This window comes from Porites lutea, chromosome 14 (genome assembly GCF_958299795.1).
Source record: "Porites lutea chromosome 14, jaPorLute2.1, whole genome shotgun sequence".
Classification (NCBI taxonomy): Eukaryota; Metazoa; Cnidaria; class Anthozoa; order Scleractinia; family Poritidae; genus Porites; species Porites lutea.
In genome coordinates this window covers 22,063,295-22,089,922 of record NC_133214.1, presented here as the reverse complement: position 1 = coordinate 22,089,922, position 26,628 = coordinate 22,063,295, and the positions used below count along the sequence as shown (strand labels likewise).

At 38.8% G+C, this 26,628-nt stretch overlaps 1 protein-coding gene across 1 annotated transcript; it reads left to right on the top strand.

Moving 5' to 3' along the window:
* Positions 1–43: 43 nt before the first annotated feature.
* LOC140924235 (uncharacterized) lies at positions 44–15,748 on the top strand. The gene is made up of 19 exons (XM_073374265.1): positions 44–317; positions 2,466–2,532; positions 3,329–3,403; positions 3,946–3,995; positions 4,726–4,788; positions 5,203–5,256; positions 5,396–5,466; positions 5,848–5,887; positions 6,559–6,718; positions 7,411–7,472; positions 8,050–8,224; positions 8,635–8,832; positions 9,612–9,842; positions 10,211–10,343; positions 10,946–11,149; positions 11,423–11,474; positions 11,706–11,935; positions 12,507–13,555; positions 13,979–15,748. Exons 1-19 carry the CDS (start codon positions 294–296, stop codon positions 14,020–14,022), a joined length of 2,982 nt encoding a protein of 993 aa, XP_073230366.1. The 5' UTR covers positions 44–293; the 3' UTR covers positions 14,023–15,748.
* The last annotated feature ends 10,880 nt before the right edge of the window (positions 15,749–26,628 follow it).

Here is a 26,628-nt window from a genome sequence, read left to right as displayed (position 1 = left end):
AATTTGAGTTTTTTAATTGGTAAGAAACTACGAGTGTTTTACCGACAAATTCTGGAAATTGCTTTATGTCTTCGTTGCCATGGCAGGAAATCTTTCTGTTATAGAAAACTTCTTCATGTAAATATGTGAATTTGGTGTCGATTTATTGAAAGCTTCAGCTGATCTTGTATAATGGCAAAGGTACATCTGTGCCAACAGCTTGTTTTCGACTTCAGGGATGCATATAGTCGTGAAACGATATACGTTTATTGTACAAAGAGAAATAGATCCGAGAAACTTTTAAATCAACACTGATGTCTTCCGGAGATAGTGCATATGTGAGTATGATATTTTAATGATAATTTTAGTTCAAGACATCTTGTAAAACGTACGCTCACATCATTTAATAACTAAGTTTAGTTTTAGTACGAAATTATGTCCCTTGAAAGAATTCAGATTTAAAACTAATCCCAAGATCTACGTGAGAATCGTGGGAGAATATTCTGAAAAGAGGCACGTAAACATGGTGCATAACTTTGATCTTGTTGCAGTGGACGTGATCTATTTTGTATTGAAGACTTTAGTCCAGTTTCAATCAGAGGTTGATATGTGATTTCTGACGAAACAAAATGTAAACAGGATATTCGTTAATGATCGTTGACTGCTATGGTGTCCATATTTGCTTGCGTGTGATTTTTGTCGTGTCCAAATTATACGCAAAAGAGGCCCGTAGAAGGCTGCATATTTTTGACAAAATTTTTGTCCAAATATGTGGAGATATATTGGTTGTTGCAAGCATTGTAATGAAGAAGTATCTTTATTGCCATCAAAGCGTCAAATCCCTTGTTATTTTATTTATGGCAGCTATTTGCTCTTGCTCCAGCATTGAGTGTCAGCTGGACAATAGTTTTTCAGGCTTGTCATAAATGAATTCCTTTTATCACACACAGTTCACTAACAATATACTTTTGTGTAATGTATTGACAGAGTGCTCATTTTATTTCCTCTCATGCAAACTTGACTCTTTGACAACCAGTAGTTGTCAAGACTGAAACTCTCAAGAAAATCATAATTTTGTGTTGTAGAATAAAAAACTGAACTACCACCAGAGAAGTTTCTTTTACAGGAGTGTAGTGTTCATATAGGCACATATACCCATGCGTAAAGCTGAAATCTGGAAAAATATGTACCTTTTTATTACTTAGAAGCATCTTGAATTATAACTTTTCTGCATTATATTGGTGTCTTTTTGTTAGTAATTTTCCTATATCCTTTTATTATTCCATAAACGTATGACAAGAAATATTATAGTGGGGTGGAAAACTGCACACACATAATTCTGCCCATAGACAAGCACAAAGACGTTGATTTGGTGGCAGATTGAAACAGAGCTTGCTCGTCTGAAGGGCAGCTGTCTGGCTCTTTGCTTGTAATCTCCTTGATGGCATCACTGCTATACCCTATTAGTTAGGACCACGTTATAGGTGTAAATTTCAAAATCAAAAGTGGATGTTCAGAATGTACATGTTCCTGTACTCTCATATTTACTGAAAGCTTTTATCTCTGGACACCTGCTGTATCTACTCTTTTTAATGAGAATTTCAAATGTGATGCTCATTTTGTGCTTAAAGTGATATTATCATTTATGTCAGAATGACAAAATACTGCCAGAAAATTGGATATGACAGCTGTAATAGAGAATTTTCCTTCCAGAGTGAAGTGAGACAATCATTAAATTTACCATCAGTAGAAAACTAAAAGCTTTGCACATCATAAAATCAAGCAAAAGTTAGTAACTTTATACAGTTAAATCTTGGACACATCCTCTTTGTTTGAAAAATCTGGAATCTGCACATTAATGAGTGATATATGTTGAAACAGAGGAATTGAAGTGAATTCAAGAGGCAACATTGCAAAATGCATCCTTGAAGAACTGAGAGTGACGGAGAGAGTTTCTTATGTACAATGTATCTAATGGTAACATAACTTATCACCTTACAGTATTACAAATTGTTGATATAAAAAGAATCCTGTTTTAATTTTTGAACCTGTAGTGATTATACATAATCCAGATACTTGATTCTAACCTCATTTCCCTTTTCCACCTCAAGTTACTTTACCTTTGATTACTCCTATTTTTAAAAGCAATTTCCTTTTTCTCAGGAGGTTAAAATCACAGGATTCAACTATCAAGTGTACATGTACTTATCAGTCTTTTTTATTTTAGTTTAAATGATAATTAAGATGGTATACAGTTTATATCACTTTAAGAAACTGTTTATTTTCTAGTTACTTGTTACTTAGTACTCTACGACATCTTGGTTTAACGCCAAGTATTAGACAATATGTTTTTCTTTGAAAATAGTTAAATTTTAGATTAAAGGGTGTTGAGGCTAGCGGTTACAACTCTCCTTGCTGAAGAAAGTGAAAATCAAAAAGCTGTCAAACTGAACATGTAATGATAATATTACTTTTGTTTAAAAAAGGTTGAAGAAAATTTTTGCTCAAGTCCAGATGGCCACGGTATTACACAGTCTGGGTCATCGCAAGATGGTAATAGAAGCTTTAAATGTGAAAAAAATTATTCATTGTTTGCCTTTTTTACTATTTCACTTTCAGAGTCATTTACTTACACTTTATATGCTATATGAAACACTTGTAATGTTATATTTTTTGAACTTTTGAGTTTGCAAATTGAATTCTCTAGTGCGGCCATTCAAAGGAAACCTTAGCAGCCCTCTTGCATAGAACTATTTAATGTACATTTGTATCTTGGGTATTATTCAAATTTTACATTCAATATTTTATATAAAATTAAAATTACCCTGAGCACTCAGAGTTTGATTTGGTTTAATAAGGTTTACTTTGACTGGGAGCATTTACCAAGATACAGTGTACAGTGGAAACTCTATATTACAAGGGTTCAAGCGACTGGCAAAATGTGGTTTCATAAAATATAGGTTTATTTTCATATATTTTACTATTACTGGGGTGAAGAAAATTTTTCACTATATGGAGGACTTTGTTATACAGAGGCTTGTTATATCAATGTTCCACTGTAATGCTTTCATTTGATGAATGTGAAGTTACATAATAAAATAAAATTAATATTTGCATCAAATTTGTCAATGGTTGACCCCTTGATTTTCCTTTCACCACAAAAAATGGAAAAAAAGAAGAAGCAATATTTCTAAATTATAATTTGAACCAGTAAAAGTCTCAGATGCGAACTACTGATATCAATATTGTTCAACTTTATTTAGTTAAAATATTTTACCTAGTATCTTATTCACTTAGTGGTCAATGTAGGATAGTGTGCTAAAATGTTATTTCGTATTTTTTATTTTAGGTGCATTACCAACCCCTTTGCATGCAGCCGCTGTAAACGGAAATAAAGCCCTTCTTCGAAGATTGTTACGTGAAGGTGAGTAAAAAGAACACAGTCATATAATATTATCTTGATCATTTTCATGAACTTCAAAGTTCAGGTTCTCCAAAAAAAATTCTGAGTACCAAACAAAGTTGAAAAAGAAAGTTAAAGAAATTATTTGCGGGGTATAAAAGATAACTTTGCTAATGGCATTAAATGAACTTTTAAAGGGTTTTAACATACACTTATGTGCTAAGTACACAATGGATTTGCTTATTATAAAGTGATATAAATTACATGTACTCTTGTATATCATAAAAAGCATTGCTCTGCACACCAGTATAATTATATTTGTTAACATTTTCCTGCTCTTTACTTTTCTTTCATGTTTTATATATAATCCTTAAATATGCTACTAATGGACAATGTAATTTTGAATTTAGAAGTCATCAGTTGTGCAACATTGTACATTGTACTTGTGCAATGAGTTGCTGATGTACTTTCCAAAGAAAGCTAGAATGGTCGGCTGTTCTGATAGGTGCTTAAGATTAAAGATGTCCTTTGATGTTTAATGTATTTCACTTTTTCACTTTAAGATGAAAGACAATTTCTTAACAAAGGAGATCAATTTGGCCGCACTCCACTGGTAAGACTCTGTACATTAACTATAGTCAAAAGTGATTTTAAAAAGTTTTAATGAACTTTCGTCTTTAAAATGGGTTAAAGCTGGTTACAATAATCACATTTCCAGTTTATGTGAACATACGTGTACTTCCTCTTGTTAAATATATTGGAGTTGAGGTTATTCCCTCTTGCATTAGATTAGGTGTTATGCCAGTTGATTGTATGTATGTTTTTATGTAGTACATTACAAGATCTGATAATTGATTAGGGAAGATGTTCAATTGATCATCATGGGAAAAAAGTTAAAAAATTTCTTGTTGGCAAATAAAGATTTTAAAAAAATTTTGTGCTGTCTTTTTAATAGTTTCATAATTAGAGAATTTGATCAGCTGAAAGCACAGAAAAAGTACTGAGCTCAGTGGTCCACAGTTAAAAACTCAAAACGTTTGTGTTACCCAACATTAATTTTACTTTGACTTGAGGTGAAAAATAATCAATGGAATTCTTATAGTGAGATTTTTTCTGATTATAAATTGTGACTGATAAGGTGAGTCAATCCGATTATTTCCGATGATTGATTATGAAATCTCTGCTGATTCCCAACACTAGTATGTACATTGTCGTACATATTTCACCCCGCAGGGTAAATTTTCTGTACAAAGCAAATCACTATTAAGTGATCAGTATACTTGTACTATCATTTGAAATTCCATGGTTTGTTAAACAGCATAGCCAATCCGTTGTTTTATTAGGTGTACAGTGTGTTAGGAGACAGACTTGATTGTGCCGAGACACTTCTTAAAGCTGGAGCCAATGTAAGAGAATTTTCTTGACTTATGATTGATGTAAATCTCCCATTGATCTTTTTAAGAGTAAGGTTACATTCACTCATTTCAGATTTTCAGCAGGTTGAATACATGCCTATTTCTAAATTTTCTGGCTCACAGAAAGAGAAAGAGATCTTGGCTTAAAACCATATTCTTCAAATTTACTTTATGGCATGTACATTGCTCACTTAGTCCAAATATATAAACATCATTGATCAAAGCAAAAGTGCAGTTCATAACTTACAGCATACATGTCATCCCTTCATGAAGAAACTGGCCAAAAAAATATCTCTTTAATACTGGATGAATAATAATATTATTCATCTAGTATTAAAGAGAGATTTTTTGTGCCCTTTTTTAAATGCAGTCTTTTTTTCTCTTAAAACTCATACTTTCCTTTAGGTCAGCTCATGTGACATGGACGGCAGGACTCCCCTGCACTGGGCAGCTTACCAGGTATCAACCTACCAACTGCTCTAGAACTGAAATTCCCCCTTTATCAGAAATATTAAGAACAACATATTTTATCAAGGCCATATTGCTTGTCAAATGTTATCCTAGCAGGGCCTCATTTATTGATATTTTCTGCTGACAGGGAAACCTGAAATGTGTGAAGCTGTTGTTAGCTAAGGGAGCAAACTGGAAAGTAAAAGATAGCAAAGGAAGGCAAGTTACAAGTTCTTTTTTCTGGGAAACTGCCCACCGACCCCTCCCCTAATCCCCCCAAAACTTTGACATCTTGCTTAGGGCAAAGTGTGGGTGAGGGGATGGGTAGGTGAAGGTGGTGACTTTTCCCAGAATCTTGTACTGATCAGAAAGAGCAAGTTAAAAACAAAAACAAAAATGACCTTTAATAAAAATATGACATAAGTCATGGAAACTTTATGTTGTTTCAAATCCCATGTGACCACAGGGGAATGGAAATCTAGTTGAATGTATTCACAAAGTTGTTAAATAAAGATTAAGTTTACTGGTGGTTGTCAGTCTATCTTGGATGTTTGTTATTGTTTTTGACAGGCAATTCTATTTTCTTTTATTTTGTTACAGAACCCCACTTCACTTTTCTACCAGCCATCAGTCTTCTAAGGTTTGTACTTTCCTTCCCATTCAGTTGTACAGTTTAGTATCAGTTAATAGTCAACTTGAGCAAAGACGCTTTTAAACGACGCATGTCAACCGGAAGTGGACTTTTTTCATTCTTGAGCTGTATTTTTACCCAAATTTTTGGACAAATCATTTCTATAATAAGAAAGAGACAATAAATAATAGAAATACAATTTTGGTATTGCCAATATATTTTAAAATGAAAAAGATCTCACTTCTGGTTGACATGAGTAGCTCAAAAACACCTTTGCTTAAGCTCCCCAATATTACACTGTATGTAAACCTCACGTATGTCTCAAGAAATTGTGAGCATTAGTTAGCTATATAAAAATAGGTACACCAATTTTGACTGTAAAACATTTGTACAGAAATTTATGAGAATTGAAATTTGAGTATTTTGGCTGCTGTTGGCTTACAAAAGTCGTGGAAATTACACGTATTTGTACATTAAAAAATATATATTATTCCTTCTTCGAGTTAAAAACATGGAAATGAGTTTTTGGCTACCGTAACTTCTCTGCCCGTTGACTTGTCTCCTCTGCTTGATGACGATGATTGTAAACAGGAAGTAGTTTATTAATTTTATTCATGACATTATCCATTATTTTTGTCTAAACTATCTGATATTGGCATTTTCGTTATTTTACATTACAGTGTCTGAGTTTGTTATTGAAGCAAGTCCCTAAAGGTGAAGCAGATGTACTTGATAATGAACGGATGACATCACTTCACTGGAGTGCATCGTTTGGCAATACCGAACATGTCAAGTTGCTGCTGAAAGCTGGTGCTGATGTCACACTCACTGACAAAGAAAGTTAGTATAATGGGATCAAATTTCCAAAGCTCATACAGTCAACTCTGTCTAAGATAGACTCCTTTGGAACCGCAGGGGCGGATCCAGGATTTTTTTATTGGGGGGGTCCAAATTTTGGTTCAGAAAGGACTGTTTAACGTTTTTGTGGCAAATGCCTCCTCCCACCAGTCATGGTTGCTAGGGGTCCGGACCCCTGGGTTAGGGTTAGGGTAAGGGTTAAAATTTTCAAAAAAGTCGACGGTATGATACTGTAAACAAGTAAGTCTGGAGATTTAATACGTTGAAAGACCTTTATAGTTACTGTGGAAGTGATGTTCCTGGGAAGAGAAAATTACTCCATAATGAGGGAGCAGCATTGCTGTATACTCTATCTCTGTATGTTTTTGTATTGATGTAGGTACTTACAGTTGATTAATTTCGCTGACAAAAAAGGGGGCACCCCTTAAAGACAACCAACTCTCTAAAACAGACACTAAAAGTTGGTCCCTGCCAATAACCTAAAGAATGTGCTTGTAATAAAGAGGTGGTTGTTTAAACGGGTTGGGTTGCCTTAACTTGTAGAGCACAGGGCACCCAACATGGCTCTTTTATCCAACTCTATCTTGGGCAGCTAACTGTCAGCAGTAACTGTCTTCAAACGGCGGACATTGTCTATGAGATCTAATTGAGTACTTTTCTCTGTATTTTAATAGAGAGAACCCCGCTTCACTGGGCAGCAACAAATCCTGATCCTGCTGTTTTGAAACTCATTCTGGTAAATAAAATATGTAGACATTACTAAGCCTAATAACGTGGAATGAACAGTAACTGTAGAGTTAAAGAGTTGAACTGAGACTATCTGAAGCTAACAGGAAAAAGGATGGGTATTCTGGGCCTTTGACACGTCCAAGTTAGAAGCAAACCACTTTCCTGTTTTTACTTGACCAGTGTCTCTGAATTAAATCAAGAATTTAGTGCATTGTACTAGAGCTTGTTTGTAACAGGTCAGATTTTAAGAAATCTTTCAGTTAACTTATGTTATCAAATGTTGTCTGAAGATTGTGCTCTCTTGTCACAGTTATCGTTTGTGAACAATCCCGGAAATCTTTGAGATCTTTAAGGAAGATAATCTGAACAATGTTTTTATAATACGGAAACTCAAAACAAATAAGGGTACAGGCCTCCCATGCGTTATTTTGCATGCAGCTATCCAACAGTAGTTGTCACAAACAGTTTATACGAATAGAGTCGAAACGTGTATGCATAAAGATTGTATGGGGCTGTGCAGAAATCTTGTCTTATTTTCTACCTAGTCTTACTTGTATAATGATGTAATTTTTTTTCGCTTTAAGGATGCAAATTTTGACATAATTAACCACCAAGACAGCGAGGGTAGAACAGCTCTTCATTTAGCTGTAGCTCAACATAATGAAGCGGCGGTAAGGGCGTTACTGGCTGTTGGGAAGTGTCAAGTGTCCGTTCAAGACAACATGAAACGTTCACCACTACACTGGGCGGCCGTATTAGGTTTGTTGCCTTCAAATTAATTTGGGAAATTTGCGCCCGTGGTACTTTAACCAAGGTAAAAGCGGCAACGCCCAAGTTTGTTTCCCGTGTTGGTCACCTTGTGACGTGTGCGTTACGTCTTTTTACGCGGGAAATTTCATAGCTACGGTTCTGATTGGTTGTTTTATCGTGGGGGCCGGGATTCAAAATGTGAACTTCTTTATACATTTCCATGGACAAGCTTAACGGAAAATTTGTCGCAGGGTAAAGTGGTTACACAGATAGTTTTATTTTTCCCCAAAAAAATGGCCTTGTCCCGTGTAGCATAGACCCCAAGTCTTATGTATCATTTCTTGAGGTTTTTCACCAAAAATGCCCCAACAATCATCGCGGGAATAAAACAGACATTGAGTTTATCTGTTTATCCTCAGGCAACTCTCAGCTGGTGAAATTATTGCTGGATAAAGGAGCAGACTTCACTGCCGCAGATGACAATGGAGCCACCGCACTTCATTACGCGGCTCAGGGTAACTTCAGTGAGACTGTAGAGGTGTTTTTGTCATTTGATAATATAGAGGATATCCCCGATAAAGAAGGCAGAACTGCACTCATGTGGGCTGCTGGAAAAGGTGTGTTTTATTCTTTTCTGTCCAAAGCTTAGAAAATTCCACTGAACCGTGTGATGGGATTGGAAGGCTAGGTCACGTTATTTTCAATGCTGCTGGCTACAAGCTTTCAACAGCTCCGTTTATTGACAAAATCATCGCTTCATAGCAAACATTGATCACTCCCGAGCATCGTAAGTCACACCTTCATACAACTTGAGTGAAACTTTTTCTTTGGCGTTACCACATTTCTAAGTCTTTGCCCTTCTACTCTTTTACTGTTCCAAGCAGTTATTTTGTTATTTCAATCAATTCTATCGGCCATTTGGAGTGTGCTTGTGACTGGGTAGAATTGCACTGGGGGTCTACTAGGGGTCGTGTTTTGGTGGACAAATTTTTAACCAGTTTCCTCCGCAACCTCGCAATAGCCAATGAAAGAAGCGGCAGTGTCTCCAGTACACTCCCATGATGCAATTCGATACAACACCAATCCAGTTTCACGTGCAACTTAATAAGAGAAGGAAACTGGGTCGAGTTAACTTTCGCAAAGGCCTCTGGGACTGTTACTAGGGTTAGGGAAAAAATTGGCCAATAGCTGACTGGCGCTTCCCCAGTAACGATCCCAGAATCAATTGCGGGGAACATTTCGTTCCCAGTTCTTCTCCCGTTTCTAAAGTGACGAATTGCTTATAGTTGTTTAGTAAATGCCGAAATTCTTTTTAAGAGCTTGACCTTTAAGTTCATAGAACATGGCAACACGCAACTTGACGTGCGTATAACTAAAGTGGTGACTTTTCTTTCAGGAAGTGAAATGGCGTTAGAGACGATGCTAGACCACGATCTTGATGTACACACAAAGGACAATACAGATGGTACCGCGCTTCACGCAGCTGCGTATTCTGGTCGCGTGGATTGCGTGGAGCTGCTTGTTGAATTTGGAGCCTACGTTAATGCTGTGGACAGGTTACAGCACACACCCCTCTTCCGCGCATGCGAAATGGGGCACACCGAAGTTGTCCACAATTTGATTCTAAGTGAGTGATTCTTTTCAGTCTGTTTCATTAACAAGCGTTTGTTTAAAAATAGTAGTTTTAGTGTTGCACATTTATGCTTTTCTTGGCTCCTCCCACAATTAAAGGCTAAGGAAATCCTGGGGAGGGAAGTGGGACTTTTCAGTCTGTTTCATTAACAAACGTTTGTTTTAGTGTTGTACATTTTGCTTTTCCTCACCCCTCCCCCAATTGACTTCGTCGGGGAGTTTGCATATTAAATGTACGTTATTTGTCTCGGAAATTTTCTCTGCCACACTAGCCATGTGTTGTAAACACCTTCAAGGGGTGGGTAGGGGAGACCTCTTTTAAGTTTGATGCTAATAACCTTTGAATCTTACTATTTATCACAGATGGGGCGGCAATAGACCTTGAAGACTTAGACGGTCGATCACCGCTTCATTGGGCTGCGCTTGGTGGTCACGCCCCGATCTGCCTCGCTTTAGTGGAACAGGGTTTAGCTGCAGACAGCAGAGATAAAATGAAGTGAGTTTGACACGTGTTTCCTTTGCAATTGATTTTCACTTCTTCCTTTCAGTTTACAGTTGTTGGAATTGCATGAAATAAATTACATAGTACTGATCAGCATACACAAAAATGAATACTTGCCTTGTCCTTAGGCCTCATCATTGGGCGCGGCCTATGTGAAATGCATTGACCGAGAAGGCCAGGGAAGTCGCCGTACAGAGACTAGGCTAGATAAATACTACACTGACCGAAGATATTACCGTGGAATGCCTGTTTTTCGAACCTTAGATTATCTGGAGGTTTAAAACATTCGGTTTAAATTACAGTGTTTGACTGGGAAAAATCGGAAGGTTCCAGAAACCGAGGGATTCGGCGGGACTCAGGATTCTGTTGTGGTACTGTAAACACAGGAAAAGGCAAAAGAAAGAAAAGGATAAATTATGTCTCCTTCTGATTTGGGTATACTTTGTAGTGGGCCGTGTCTTGCTGTCATCCCCTTCTTACTAGACCCTTCTAGACACGAGTACCTCCAGAATACACCGGACACTTAGAGTTTGTCCCTGCCTTTCTACTGTCTACAATCTACGGTTTTTTAACTGGTGAATTTGTTTTGTTTATAGCCGTACTCCGTTGCAATGCGCAGCTCATGGTGGATTTGTTAAGTTCATGACAGTTTTAATAGAGCATGGTGCGTATGTGGATCATCAAGACAAAGACGGCATTACAGCTTTACACCGGAGCTGTGCATCGGGACATTTGGAAGCTGTTAAACTGCTTCTTAGGAACAAAGCATTTCCTAACTTTACTGAGGGACACACTGACAGGTAGGTTAAATCACTGCTAGGGTGGAGACGGTCGGGTACTACTGAAGAATAATCCATTGTCTGTCTTTTACTGAGGGGGGTACTGATAGGTGGTGGACATTAATACCAGGCTGTAGAGTGGTGATGGATGTATAGCTTTTGTAAATTCCACCTGTACAAGGTAGAGGCACTTGCATGCAGTTTAAGAAAATATCAGTATGAGAAAGTCAGAGATTTTTATAATATCTCTTGGGTTTTCACAGAAACTAATTGATGAATCTGTTTTGAATTCAGATTGACGCCTCTTGATTACGCCATAATTGGTGACCATCAAGATGTTGCTCAGGTAACAACGGAAAAACTTTATGTATCAATAAAATAGACAAAGGGTAGCAGTTAGCATTGACCATTTGCACTGAAAAACCCCAAATTTCGATGAAAATAACATAATGGTAATCTCATAATCTCATAATGGTAATAGTAATTCGGTGTTGCTGTAAAACTTTCTTTGCCCTATTGCCCATTGTTTTCCATGAAGTATTTATAGAGATTGTTGACCTTTTGTTCTTTTGAACAGTATATGATCGAGCAAGGAGCCTTAACTATAAATGGAATCGAGGATATTGCTTCAACTACTATTCAGAAATGCTGGCGCGGTCATCGAGTGCGCAAAGGGTTTTTAGTCCGGAAAGACCTGTTCGTAAAACACGAACGGGTTAAAAAGGTCAGGAAACGTGCCAGTGTGGCGGGCCAAAGAAAGACTCCGGACTTGTATGATAACCAGACTTCTCGTGGTGTGTCTCCAAGGTATGTTTTCCTTATTATTTGCTTATAAAGCCCGGAGTAAATTTCACCTGGTATACGTGTAGTAGTTGCTCTGGTTTGCATCTGTACAATTTGGGATTAGCAAAATCTCGCGCCAATTTCAGCCAATCAAATGCAAGACGAAAACAGTGGTGACGAGCCTTCACGCGCCTTCTCGCGCTTGGCCTTGAATTCTGATTGGTTCTTTAGATGGTCTATATCTGTCGTGATTGGACAAAAATAGCTTTTGTTTTAAAGTACCCAATTAAAAAGGCTGATAACGATAAATAAATCACCGTAATGGATCAATAAGAACTTAAAGTGATCCCAGGAGTTCTAGGTTACTTCTTGCAAACTGGTTCGGTTCCATGTTCCGAAAAAAATGCTATTTTCTACAAATTTTCGGTAACAGCCATATGGAAAAAGTATTGATATCATAAATTGGTGTGTCGGTTAGATGTTGACTTACATTGGTATGGAGTAGAATCGTAACGTTTACGGCAAGCTTATGTTATTCTTTTGGTAAAAAATGTATGTATTAACGTGCTTTATTACACTGTTCCCTCCTTGTCAGAGAAATAGAAAACTCTGCCATCGATAGCTCGAGAAGCCACGAAGTCATTCTGGAGCAGGAACAACAGAGGAGAGAAAGTTTGTCTTCAAGTGAAGAGCAAAGACAGTCTCAGGTAGATCTCTTGGTTTTAGAGTCCCAGCTGCCAAGAAGAGACGTTGCACAAAATATCACGACTGAAAGAACAGTCGATTATTTATCACAAGGATTAAACGAGGAAAAAACTATTTCGACGTCTTTACCCCTTTTACCAAGGGAAGAGGAGTCTAGAAAGCGTTCTCTAGCTAATTCCGAGCTGGTGAAAATTGTTTCTTCTGTGTTACTGGACGAAGATGTGGAACTGGACGAAGGATTTTCCTTCTCCAGCAGTAAAAGCTCTTTGCAAGAAAGTGCTACAGAAAGTGATTTTATTGATAACGAGCATTCTGAATCAAGAGTGACCAAAATGCACAGCGGTCTTTCCAAGTCAGAGCTCGCACGAAAAGAGCGTGAACGACTTCATTTAATACGCACGAAAGTGAATGCAGCGGTAGCGATTCAGCGATGGTTTAGGAAGTGGACCTCAATTAAACGCGAACTTAGAGAGCGCGATATGATGATGCGTGACGTGACAAAAGAACAAGAACAACTCTGTGAAGAAGTCGCTGCTCTCACGATACAGTTAGCATGGAGAAAACACGTGAGAACTAAGTTTGAAAAAAAGAAAACCATAAATAAAACCGATAAACCGAAAAAAGCTGCCCCAACTTCTGCATCAGGAAAAACTGAACAAAATGATATAAATATTTACGGGCGTCCTATTCAAGAAGGACCACAGACAGCTGTTGTAAATTCTCGCAAGGGTAAAGGACGAGGACGCTCTCCTTACATGAAGTATCAACCTTCTCCCGCTGCATTGTCTTACAACATGGCAATGGATTTGTACCATCCCCTGGGATCGAGGCAGGGTAGTCGCACTGCTATGGTAACTGCTAGCCCCAGAATGAAGTCTGGGTGCATGAAGCGAACTTATGGATGGACTCATGATGCTAATTTTTCAAGGAAAATTAATGGTAAGAAGATTTTGGTACTAGGGAGCTTAAGCAAAGGTGTTTTTGAGCGACGTACGTCTACCGGAAGTGAGCTTTTTGCATACTTGGGCAGTAGTCCACTTCCGGCTGACGTGCGTTGCTCAAAAACGCCTTTGCTTAAAATAACTAGGCCTGAAGAACATATTCACCCCAGCAGAGTTCCATTACTGTAACATTAAGTTCAAGGGTCCTCAAACAAACAGGAAGCATATTATGGGGAATGTCTGCTTTAGCCATCTGTGTGCGTGTCGCTACCTTGGGTCCCTGTGTTCGCATGCCTGCTTAGCTTTTCGAGTTTATAGTCAACCTTTGTTCCCAGGGTCTTTTATTTCGTGGAAACGCGGTTGGCTTTTGATGGATTCAGGTTTCAGGCCATTTTTAATGCACAGTGATCTCTTTTTTCAGGTCAGCGGTCGGGATGGAAAGATCCCAAAACTGGTTCGCTTTAAACTGTTTCTTTCCTGAGCATCATTTCCTGTTGCCAGCACCAGAACTCCACCATTGGTGTGTCAAAACAACAGCTAGCAACATCATCATGTGTCATGGAAGTTGTGGGCTGTGATCTCATATTTGGAGAGAGAAAGTGTAACATATAATCGCGTCAGCAGTAAAGACGAAGAGCATCTCCATCAGCTTACGTTATTTTCTTGTGAGTGTTTGCCCCTGGAAAATTAACGTTTATAGTGATCCATGTTTTAAAGGAAAGACATTGCATTTAAAGACCAATAACTGGCGTATTGGTTGGTACTGGTTGGTCTGTGGAGTGGTGTTATTGGCTGTGAAGACTCTATCACGTGACAGGAAATTAACGATTGCTATGAGTCCTGTGGCATATGCTTTTATCACACGTGAAAAATACCACAGAGTTTGCACTCAGAAAAAAAAGGTTGGCTTATCGCGATCGCGCAACAGTGTAATAATGGAAATAATCTGAAACAAAGAGACAAACGTTGGCACTACAGACCAAGTCACTGAATTCAAATCTGTCGTTACAGATACTACTCAACACAGGTGCAGTTCAATGGATCTTAGAGCGATTAAGTGGTGCATCTGTTGTCTTACGGCAAGTGGTCAAATAGGTACTTCGAAACGGACTACTTGGCATATATGTGGCCTGACAATTCTTGAGACAAAACTGCAATATTTTGTTTGAATTGCTAGGATATGAATGGCAGATCCATGGACATGACTATTTCTTGTACATTGATGATAAGATTCTAAGAAACTACCCACCTACCCTTCCCCTAACCTAGCATTTTGCTCAAGGGGAGGGGTAGGTAGATTTAACAACTAACCAACCCTTTTCGTATTTTACATAAATATAGTCAAATTAAAAATAAATGGTAAAGAATTTAATAATTAGAGCGGTTTTCATTTGAGTGTCGAAAAGTAATTGGTTTTGCACTTTCTACACGATGCGATTGGCTTAAAAGATTCGCGCCACCTTTTCATCCAATCAGAAGTAAAACCAAAGCCAATTGTGACGCGCTCGCATGCATTTTCCCGCGCTTTGCGTCAGCCACGTGTAATTACTTCGAGTTTTGATTGGTTCAATGTATTGTCTGTGTCCCTATGTGATTGGCCCGAGTAATTACTTTGGTTTTGGTTTTACGACACTCAAACGAAAACCACTCTAAATTGCTAATGTAAAGGTGATGTTGATAACGTGATACTTCAAAGCTCATCCAGTCGTAAACAATCTGTAAAAAGGCGAGAAAATACTAATCCAGAACGTGTACTTTTTTAAGAGCGTTTAAAAACGATCTTACTGTCTCCTACACTGTTGTAACTATTTGAAAAATTGTTCTTTACTTTTCCCATCCAACAGTATTTAATAACTTAAAATGGAAAATATTTACGTCGCCATTCAAATTGACTAGTCGTTAACTCTAAGTTATTGCTGAAATCGCTTTTGACTTTTAATGTAACATTGTTGGATGTCATTTGAATAGATGGAAACTCAGCTTTGCACTCTGGCTGCCTTGGTGATTGTGATGAGACTGGCCAACTGTTAAAATGTTAATTGAAAATTTAAAAGTTAAATAAACGGTTGAAAATTGTCTATGTTGTTGCTGAGATAACTAGGGATAGGAAATTTGACATTCTGTGAAACCTTTCATTCATACATTCCCTCATGGCAGAAGTCGATATCAACAAAAGAATTGATTGTAACAATTTGTTCGTAGGATACTTTACTTTCAGTTGTGCTGGTTGCTTTGTAGGCTCGATGTCTCGGTACACTATATAATAATCATACATAAAGTACCTACTTAGGCTCGATTACCAGCCGCTGTTAGGAAAATGAGCCCGCGCTCCTCGCCTAATCTGGTTATTCTTTCATGTTACGCTTACGCCAAATAGATATATCCTTCATGTAATAGTAATAGACTGTTTATCTCCCTGTATACCCTGTATACCCATGTATACCCTGTATACCTATGTATACCCACGTATACCTTGTATACCCTGTATACCCATGTATACCCGGTATACCTTGTATACCCTGTATACCCATGTATACCCTGTATTCCCCATATACCCATGTATACCCTGTATACCTATGTATACCCATGTATACCTTGTATACCCTGTATACCCATGTATACCCAGTATACCCTGTATACCCCTGTATACCTTTTATACCCATGTATACCCAGTATACCCTGTATACCCATGTATACCCTGTATACCCATGTATACCCTGTATACCATGTATACCCTGTATACCCATGTATACCCTGTATACCCTGTATACCTATGTAAACCAACGTATACCTTGTATACCCTGTATACCCATGTATACACAGTATACACTGTATACCCCTGTATACCTATGTATACCTATGTATACCCAGTATACCCTGTATACCCATGTATACCCTGTATACCTTGTATACCCTGTATACCCATGTATATGCTGTGTATCCTGTATACCCTGTATCCTATGTATACCCACTATACCCTGTATACCCATGTATACCCTGTATACCTTGTATACTCTGTATACCCTATATACCCATGTTTACCCTGTATACCCTGTATACCCCTGTATACCCCTGTATACCCATGTATACCTTGTATACCCTGTATTCCCTGTATACCCATGCATACCCTGTATACCCTGTATACCCGTGTATAACCTGTATACCCTGTATACTCATGTATACCCTGTATACCCATGTATACCCTGTATACCTATGTATACCCATGTATACCTTGTATACCCTGTATACCTATGTATACCCAGTATACCCTGTATACCCCTGTATACCTTTTATACCCATGTATACCCAGTATACCCTGTATACCCATGTATACCCTGTATACCATGTATACCCTGTATACCGATGTATACCCTGTATACCCATGTATACCCTGTATACCCCGTATACCCGTGTATAACCTGTATACCCCTGTATACCTTTTATACCCATGTATACTCAGGATACCCTGTATACCCATGTATACCCTGTATACCTTGTATACCCATGTATACCCTGTATACCTTGTATACCCTGTATACCTATGTATATGCTGTGTATCCTGTATACCCTGTATGCCTATGTATACCCAGTATACCCTGTATACCCATGTATACCCTGTATACCCTGTATACCCATGTATACCCTGTATACCTTGTATACCCTGTATACCCATGTATACTCTGTATACCTTGTATACTCTGTACACCCTGTATACCCATGTATACCCTGTATACCCTGTATACCCATGTATACCCATACATACCTTGTATACCCTGTAAACCATGTATACACATGTATACCTTGTATACCCTGTATACCCTGTATACCCATGTATACCCTGTATACCCATGTATACCCTGTATACCCATGTATACCCTGTATACCCATGTATACCCTGTATACCTTGTATACCCTGTATACCCATGTATACCCTGTATACCTTGTACACTCTGTATACCCCGTATACCCCTGTATACCCTGTATACCCATGTATACCCATGTATACCTTGTATACCCTGTATACCCATGTATACCCTGTATACCCTGTATACCCATGTATACCCTGTATACCCATGTACTCCCGGTATACCCATGTACTCCCTGTATACCACGTACACCCATGTATATCCTGTATACCCATGTATACCCTGTATACCTTGTATACCCTGTACACCCTGTATACCTCGTAAACCCTGTATACCCTGTATACCCATGTACTCCCTGTACTCCTCGTATACCCTGTATACCCATGTATACCCTGTATACCCTTTATACCCATGTATACCCATGTACTCCCTGTATACCCCGTATACCCATGTATACCCTGTATACCCTGTATACCCATGTATACCCTGTATACCCTGTACACCCATGTATACCCTGTATACCGATGTATACCCTGTATACCCATGTATACCCTGTATACCCTGTATACCCATGTATATCCTGTATACCCATGTATACCTTGTATACCTTGTATACCCTGTACACCCTGTATACCTCGTAAACCCTGTATACCCTGTTTACCCATGTACTCCCTGTACTCCTTGTATACCCTGTATACCCATGTATACCCTGTATACCCTTTATACCCAAGTATACCCATGTACTCCCTGTATACCCTGTATACCCATGTATACCCTGTATAGCCTGTATATCTTGTATACCCATGTATACCCTGTATTTCCATGTATACCCAGTATACCCCGTATAACCTGTATACCCTGTATACCCATGTATACTTATGTACTCCCCTTATACCCATGTATACACTGTATACAGTGTGTGCCCGGTATACCCTGTCTACCGTTAAGTAAACAAATCATGCTTGATGTGCAAATAAAACCTTTTATGTAAAGAATTTAATATTGGAAAGAAATCAGTTAATTTTTAAAACCCCCCTGAAATGCCGTCATGTAAGCTACATATTTAAGGGATAATAAATTTGGCATTTGAATTGAACTAGTATGCGAAGATATGCTGACCTGATGAAACGCAGTGACACTCAATAAGCCCGCGCGAGATTTTGGTTGGAGAGGAGGGGGCGGACATACCTAGGCTACAAATCAATGAACCGTCATAAGTACATTCACGTAAAATTTTCCTTTAGCATCACACCGTGGGTAGGCCAGGACGATCAAGTAAGAAAGACGGAACACAAATCAAACATGCACATCTCAATGTTAATAATTTCTATTAACATTCTTGTGCTATTTGTGACGTTTGTGACGCGATTTGAGGTGATAGAAAAGCAGAGAGAGATATTGATGTAACCAACAGTGGAATATGAAAACGATTTATCAACGAATGAAGAAATGGTGGCCTTTCCTTCTGTCGTCATACCATCACCACCGCCGATTACAGGACCCGATTGGAGACACGACGCAGATGCTTACTTTCTACTTCCCTATATCCTTTTCGATCCTCTTGGACAACATCCGGCTTTTCGCGCCAAAAAAAGAAAATTGTATTGTCGTTTGTGCGCTGAAGATGGAAGATGTTCTTTGCTATCAAGGGGAAGCGTCAATGAATGGAATAATGCAAGAAAAGACAGATCAAACCCCCTAATGTTGTTCGACGTTGAAAGTCCAGTGCTGCTTGTAAGCAAAGTATATAAATGTGAGCATGGTCACGATATACCCGCAGGCTATTTCCACGACACCTCAGAGGTTTATACGTGCGTGCCATTTGTTCTCACACACCGATCTGGTATGACTATGCGGTTGTCAAATGAAATTGAAGATTTATTAGATAGAGGATATAGCAATATCGGCTGTTGAAGAGCTCATAAAAGAAAGGTACAAAAGAACATTAAGAAACAGGTTTTCTCAAATTTCTAAATGACGCGCACCAAGCGAAAGAATTGGGATTCACACAGTCAGCTGAGGGGTTAAATTTTGACGTTCCTGGAAACCTTTTTCCCTGGCCAGGTGACAACTTGATAAGAAGCGTTTACGTTGCTTCTTTTAATGAGAAAAAACACCTTTTTACAGAGGCAATGAATTTGTTAAATGCTAAATGGATTAGCTGTGACCACACCTTCAAGGCAGCTGCAAATATCGGCTTGGAAAGAAAAGAAAACGGCGCCTGGATTACGCAGTACACATCACTCTTCTGTATGACAAACGAGAAAGAACAAGTAATAACGTGGTCGTTCGCTATGTCAGAGAGTTTTGAGGAGATAAAACCTCTTTTTTAAGCTCTCTCGTTAGACTTCAAAAATCGAGGTGTGAAACTGTCAGGAATATACATAGACAATTGCTGCAAGTGGCACCACCTGCTCACGTCATATTTCCCAAACGTCCCCGTCAAGTTGGATTTGTTTCACGCCATACAAAGAATTACAAAAAAGGTGTCAAAACGTTCTCATATCTTTGCAGAGGTTTGCAAAGATTACTCACTGGTCTTCGGGGATCAGAGAGATCAAACCATCGAGAGAAAGCTTCCAACTCCGGCACCTGAAGAGATTTCGTTTGCGCAACCTAAACAACTTTATCACAAAATGGGTTTCGTATAAGATATTCAAGTGGCGCTCGCGTTATCAGCAAAAGTGTTGGAAAAGAACTAAAAAATATAGAATGTCACGTTAGAAAGGGATGTTTGTCACACATCCCCCCAGGTTGTGGGACAACACGAAACGAACGGCTTCACCGAGGACTGAAGAAAACAACAGTAACAAACCGAATTGGAGTAGATCTTGCAAGAACTCACTTTGAAAGAACCCTTTTTAACTCAAACAGGAAACGCGATGCAAACTTACCATCTATAGGAGACATGCTCATAAACAGTAGAAAGAAGATTCTGTTAACAGGAGTACCGCAAACGAGAAGAACCCCTGACGGGACCAATAACAAAGTTCACGAAATATATTTCCATGTGATGACAAATGCTACAGATAAAAAAATAAATTTGAAAACAATATCAATAGAGTATTTCTCACATACAAACCCGTCTTACATCATTAATCGATAGCAATGACGAGAGTTCTACGTGTAGTGATGGTGAAAACGTGCAGAACAGTTTAAAGCCGGATGACGAAAACTTTGTCATTCTTAGAGACGCTTTACAGTGGTGGAAAATGAGCAAGATCGTTGAGGAAAAAACGGGGCCAAAACTATTCAATTTCAAGAAGATAGTTACTTATGTTAGACCGTTAAAAACAAAGGTATTAATGGAAAATGAAACTGTAGCTGAAGACCGAACAAAAAGTGAGAGAAAAAGGCTTACTGAACTAGCCTCGACTTGGGGATTTGACATTTTTATGGTAGTGGCAATGCAATTGCAACAAATGGTGAGCTTGAATGCACATAATGAATCGCTGTTCATGTCGCACCTTGCGGAACAGGTGGGAAGAGACACATCTACATCCATCAACGATATTGGTAGCATTCTCACGATTAAAGTCGTCCAAGAATTGAAGGGAGAAGGAGTAGATTTTTAATTAGTCATTTCTGCCCAGTGATGTAAACTTTTTTTCGGAGGCAGATCGTTTTATCCAATCGGGGGCGTTTTCAGGTCCGCTAGGCGATCTTATACCTCTAGCAATCGCAAACGTTATTCAAATACCTTTATTTGTCTTAAATCCAAGTTTTTTGACTCCTTTTGTGATAATTTATCCAGAAGGGATGGTGCCAGCCTAAAACGTCGTCTACCTGGCGTATAATGCAAGTGGTCTAGGACACTATGATGCGCTAATTATCTCCCAACGTGATCAGCAGGAGCAATTCACTTCTGAAACAAACAGCAATCTCGATGCTCTCGAGAGTCAGTCCACGCTTTCCACGGAGAAAGTGCTAATCTCAACTCCAAGAAAACCATGTCGATGCAAAAAAAATAAATAGAAATCAAAAGCAAAAGCTAAGCGTCAAGGAACTACAAAGGCAGGTGCAAGTGCATCAGCGAATACGGTACCTGTATGAGCGCATGCAGTTGTTGTGGATGGTGCCAAGGCAAACAATGTGGGGGAAACCAAAGGCTTCCTTGAGACAAAAAATGTACAACACCGCGAATGCGAAGTAAAAAATACAGACATACCGTGAAAGCAAAACAATCAAGACTTTCACTGAAAGAAAATGACGAAAAAATCAAAGATCCTGGAATGAATGAGCTAGAGTTCTTTGTCATGCATACTATGACCCAGTATGCCAACTCAAAATAAGAACAGCCATTTTTGTGACATGTTTAGCAAAATAGTCAAAGTCGAAAATAGTTTCGCTTTATAGTTCTTCCCATATTTCACCATTCCTTACAGGGTAAGGAATGGAGGAGGAGGATGTAAGGAGTGTGAACACTCGAAGATAAATTCCATATCTCCGCGCGACCATGTATTATTCTCTATTTACTCTCTCAACAAATCTCTTAAAACAACATGGGTTGAAAAGTACTTGGACACTACTAAAAACGGAAAATGGAAATTTATCTTTGATCTATAACTGGAGAACTACGGGCGCGATCTCATTTTCCGTGGTAATCCTAAAGTCTCTGACAGTATAAAAGAGATTAGGGCAACGGACCCTGTAAATAAAGAAAAACTGGAATATTGGAAAGAAATAAACTTTGTGGACAAAGTAAGTTCTGATATCGCTTTTCAAGAACAGGTTCTGTGGTTCAACTCTTTGATAACGATAGATAATGAACATTATTTTTTTAAAGAGTGGTTTGAAATAAGTATCTCCAAAGTTAAACACCTCCAATCAGGAAACGATAATTTTCTCACTCTCAAAGATTTTGTCTCCAAACATGATTTAAGAGTACGCCCGTTCAGCTATTACGGTTTACTATCAGCTGTTAAACGAATTCGCAAAAATATTACCGATACTGCTGAGACAAGAGACTATAACTTTGAAACACTGAGTGAAAACTGAATTGTTAAAAGAGAAAAGCCAGGTCCATTAATTTACCAAAAACTGACCAGAGCCAAAAGTTTAACCACACGTAAAAGCCAACTAAAATGACTTCAAGACTGTAACTACTTAGACGAACAAGGAACATTTAACTGTGAACTTGCATATCTTATGGCGCAAAGTACGATGCACAAAAAGCACCAAACTGACAGAGTTCCAATTTATACTATTACATAGGCGCATACCAACCAATAATTTCTGACTTAAAATAAGACGAAAGGAAAATAACAAATATACCTTTTGCAACAATTCCTCAAAGACGTTAATTCATCTTTTTTGGTCTTGCCATGTTACATCCTCTTTTTAGAAAAACGTAACCGACTGACTTCAAAACGCTCTTCCGTTAACTGGCAAATACAACTTATGGAGCTTTCACAGATAGCTAATAATCTACCTCTTGATATGGATAGTTTCCTTTCCCCTGACAGTCAAATACTAGCAAATATGTCGAAAGAATTGTAAATCCTGTATTTAACCAGATATAACTGACTGATAGTATACAATGCTATACAGGGTATACAGAGTGTGCATGAATATACAGGTTATACAGGGAGTACCTCCGTATACAGGGTATACAGGGTATACAAGGTATACATGGGTATACAGGGTATACAAGGTATATATGGGTATCCAGGGTATACAAGGTATACAGGAGTATACAGGGTATACAGGGTATACAGGGTATACAAGGTATACCGGGTATACAGGGTATACAGGGTATACATGGGTATCAAGGGTATACAAGGTATACATGGGTATACAGGGTATACAAGGTATACATGGGTATACAGGGTATACAGAGTATACATGGGTATACAGGGTATACAAGGTATACTGGGTATACAGGGTATAGAGGGTATACATGGGTATACAGGGTATACAAGGTATACATGGGTATACAAGGTATACAGGGTAAACAGGGTATACATAGGTATACAGGGAGTACTTGGGTATACAGGTTAAACGGGGTATATATTGGTACAGGGTATACAACGTATACATGGGTATACAGGGTATACAAGGTATACCGCGTATTCAGGGTATGCAGGGTATACATGGGAATAAAGGGTATACCAGGTATACAAGGTATACAGGGTATGCAGGGGAATATGGGGTATACAGGGTATACATGGGTATACAGGGTATACAGGGAGTACATGGGTATACAGGGTATACAAGGTATACATGGGTATACAGGGTATACATGGGTATCCAGGGTATAAAGGGAGTACATGGGTATACAGGGTGTACAGGGTATACAGGGAGTACATGGGTATACAGGGAGTACATGGGTATACATGGGTATACAGGGTATACATGGGTATACAGGGTATACAGGGAGTACATGGGTATACAGGGTATACAAGGTATACATGGGTATACAGGGTATACATGGGTATACAGGGTATACAGGGTATACATAGGTATAGAGGGTATAGAAGGTATACATGGGTATACAGGGTATACAGGGTATACATGGGTATACAGGGAATACAGGGAGTTCTTGGGTATAGAGGGTATACAGGGTATATATGGGAATACAGGGTATACAAGGTATACATGGGTATACAGGGTATACAAGGTATACCGGGTATACAGGGTATACATGGGAATACAGGGTATACAGGGTATACATGGGTATACAGGGTATACAAGGTATACAGGGTATACAAGGTATACATGGGTATACAGGGTATACAAGGTATACTGGGTATACAGGGTATACAGGGTATACATGGGTATACAGGGTATACAAGGTATACTAGGTATACAGAGTATACAGGGTATACATGGGTATACAGGGTATACAAGGTATACCGGGTATACAGGGTATACAGGGTATACATGGGTATACAGGGTATACAAGGTATACTGGGTATACATGGGTATACATGAGTATACAGGGTATACATGGTATACAGGGTATACAGGGTATACAGGGTATACATGGGTATACAACGTATACAAGGTATACTGGGTACACATGGGTATACAGGGTATATAAGGTATACTGGGTATACAGGGTATGCATGGGTATACAGGGTATACAGGGTATACATGGGTATACAGGGTATACAAGGTATACTGGGTATACAGGGTATACAGGGTATACATGGGTATACAGGGTATACAAGGTATACTGGGTATACAGGGTATACATGGGTATACAGGGTATACAGGGTATACATAGGTATAGAGGGTATAGAAGGTATACATGGGTATACAGGGTATACAGGGAGTTCTTGGGTATAGAGGGTATACAGGGTATATATGGGTATACAGGGTATACAAGGTATGCATGGGTATACAGGGTATACAAGGTATACATGGGTATACAGGGTATACATGGGTATCCAGGGTATAAAGGGAGTACATGGGTATACAGGGTGTACAGGGTATACAGGGAGTACATGGGTATACAGGGAGTACATAGGTATACATGGGTATACAGGGTATACATGGGTATACAGGGTATACAGGGAGTACATGGGTATACAGGGTATACAAGGTATACATGGGTATACAGGGTATACATGGGTATACAGGGTATACAGGGTATACATAGGTATAGAGGGTATAGAAGGTATACATGGGTATACAGGGTATACAGGGTATACATGGGTATACAGGGTATAGAGGGAGTTCTTGGGTATAGAGGGTATACAGGGTATATATGGGAATACAGGGTATACAAGGTATACATGGGTATACAGGGTATACAAGGTATACCGGGTATACAGGGTATACATGGGAATACAGGGTATACAAGGTATACAGGGTATACAAGGTATACATGGGTATACAGGGTATACAAGGTATACTCGGTATACAGGGTATACATGGGTATACATGGGTATACAGGGTATACAAGGTATACTGGGTATACAGGGTATACAGGGTATACATGGGTATACAGGGTATACAAGGTATACTGGGTATACATGGGTATACATGAGTATACAGGGTATACATGGTATACAGGGTATACAGGGTATACAGGGTATACATGGGTATACAACGTATACAAGGTATACTGGGTACACATGGGTATACAGGGTATATAAGGTATACTGGGTATACAGGGTATACATGGGTATACAGGGTATACAGGGTATACATGGGTATACAGGGTATACAAGGTATACTGGGTATACAGGGTATACAGGGTATACATGGGTATACAGGGTATACAAGGTATACTGGGTATACAGGGTATACATGGGTATACAGGGTATACAGGGTATACATAGGTATAGAGGGTATAGAAGGTATACATGGGTATACAGGGTATACAGGGAGTTCTTGGGTATAGAGGGTATACAGGGTATATATGGGTATACAGGGTATACAAGGTATACATGGGTATACAGGGTATACAAGGTATACCGGGTATACAGGGTATACATGGGAATACAGGGTATACAGGGTATACATGGGTATACAGGGTATACAAGGTATACTGGGTATACAGGGTATACATGGGTATACATGGGTATACAGGGTATACAGGGTATACATGGGTATACAGGGTATACAAGGTATACTGGGTATACAGGGTATACATGGGAATACAGGGTATACAGGGTATACATGGGTATACAGGGTATACAAGGTATACTGGGTATACAGGGTATACATGGGTATACATGGGTATACAGGGTATACAAGGTATACTGGGTATACAGGGTATACATGGGTATACATGGGTATACAGGGTATACAAGGTATACTGGGTATACAGGGTATACAGGGTATACATGGGTATACAGGGTATACAAGGTATACTGGGTATACAGAGTATACAGGGTATACATGGGTATACAGGGTATACAAGGTATACTGGGTATACAGGGTATACAGGGTATACATGGGTATACAGGGTATACAAGGTATACTGGGTATACATGGGTATACATGAGTATACAGGGTATACATGGTATACAGGGTATACAGGGTATACAGGGTATACATGGGTATACAACGTATACAAGGTATACTGGGTACACATGGGTATACAGGGTATATAACGTATACTGGGTATACAGGGTATACATGGGTATACAGGGTATACAGGGTATACATGGGTATACAGGGTATACAAGGTATACTGGGTATACAGGGTATACATGGGTATACAGGGTATACAAGGTATACTGGGTATACAGGG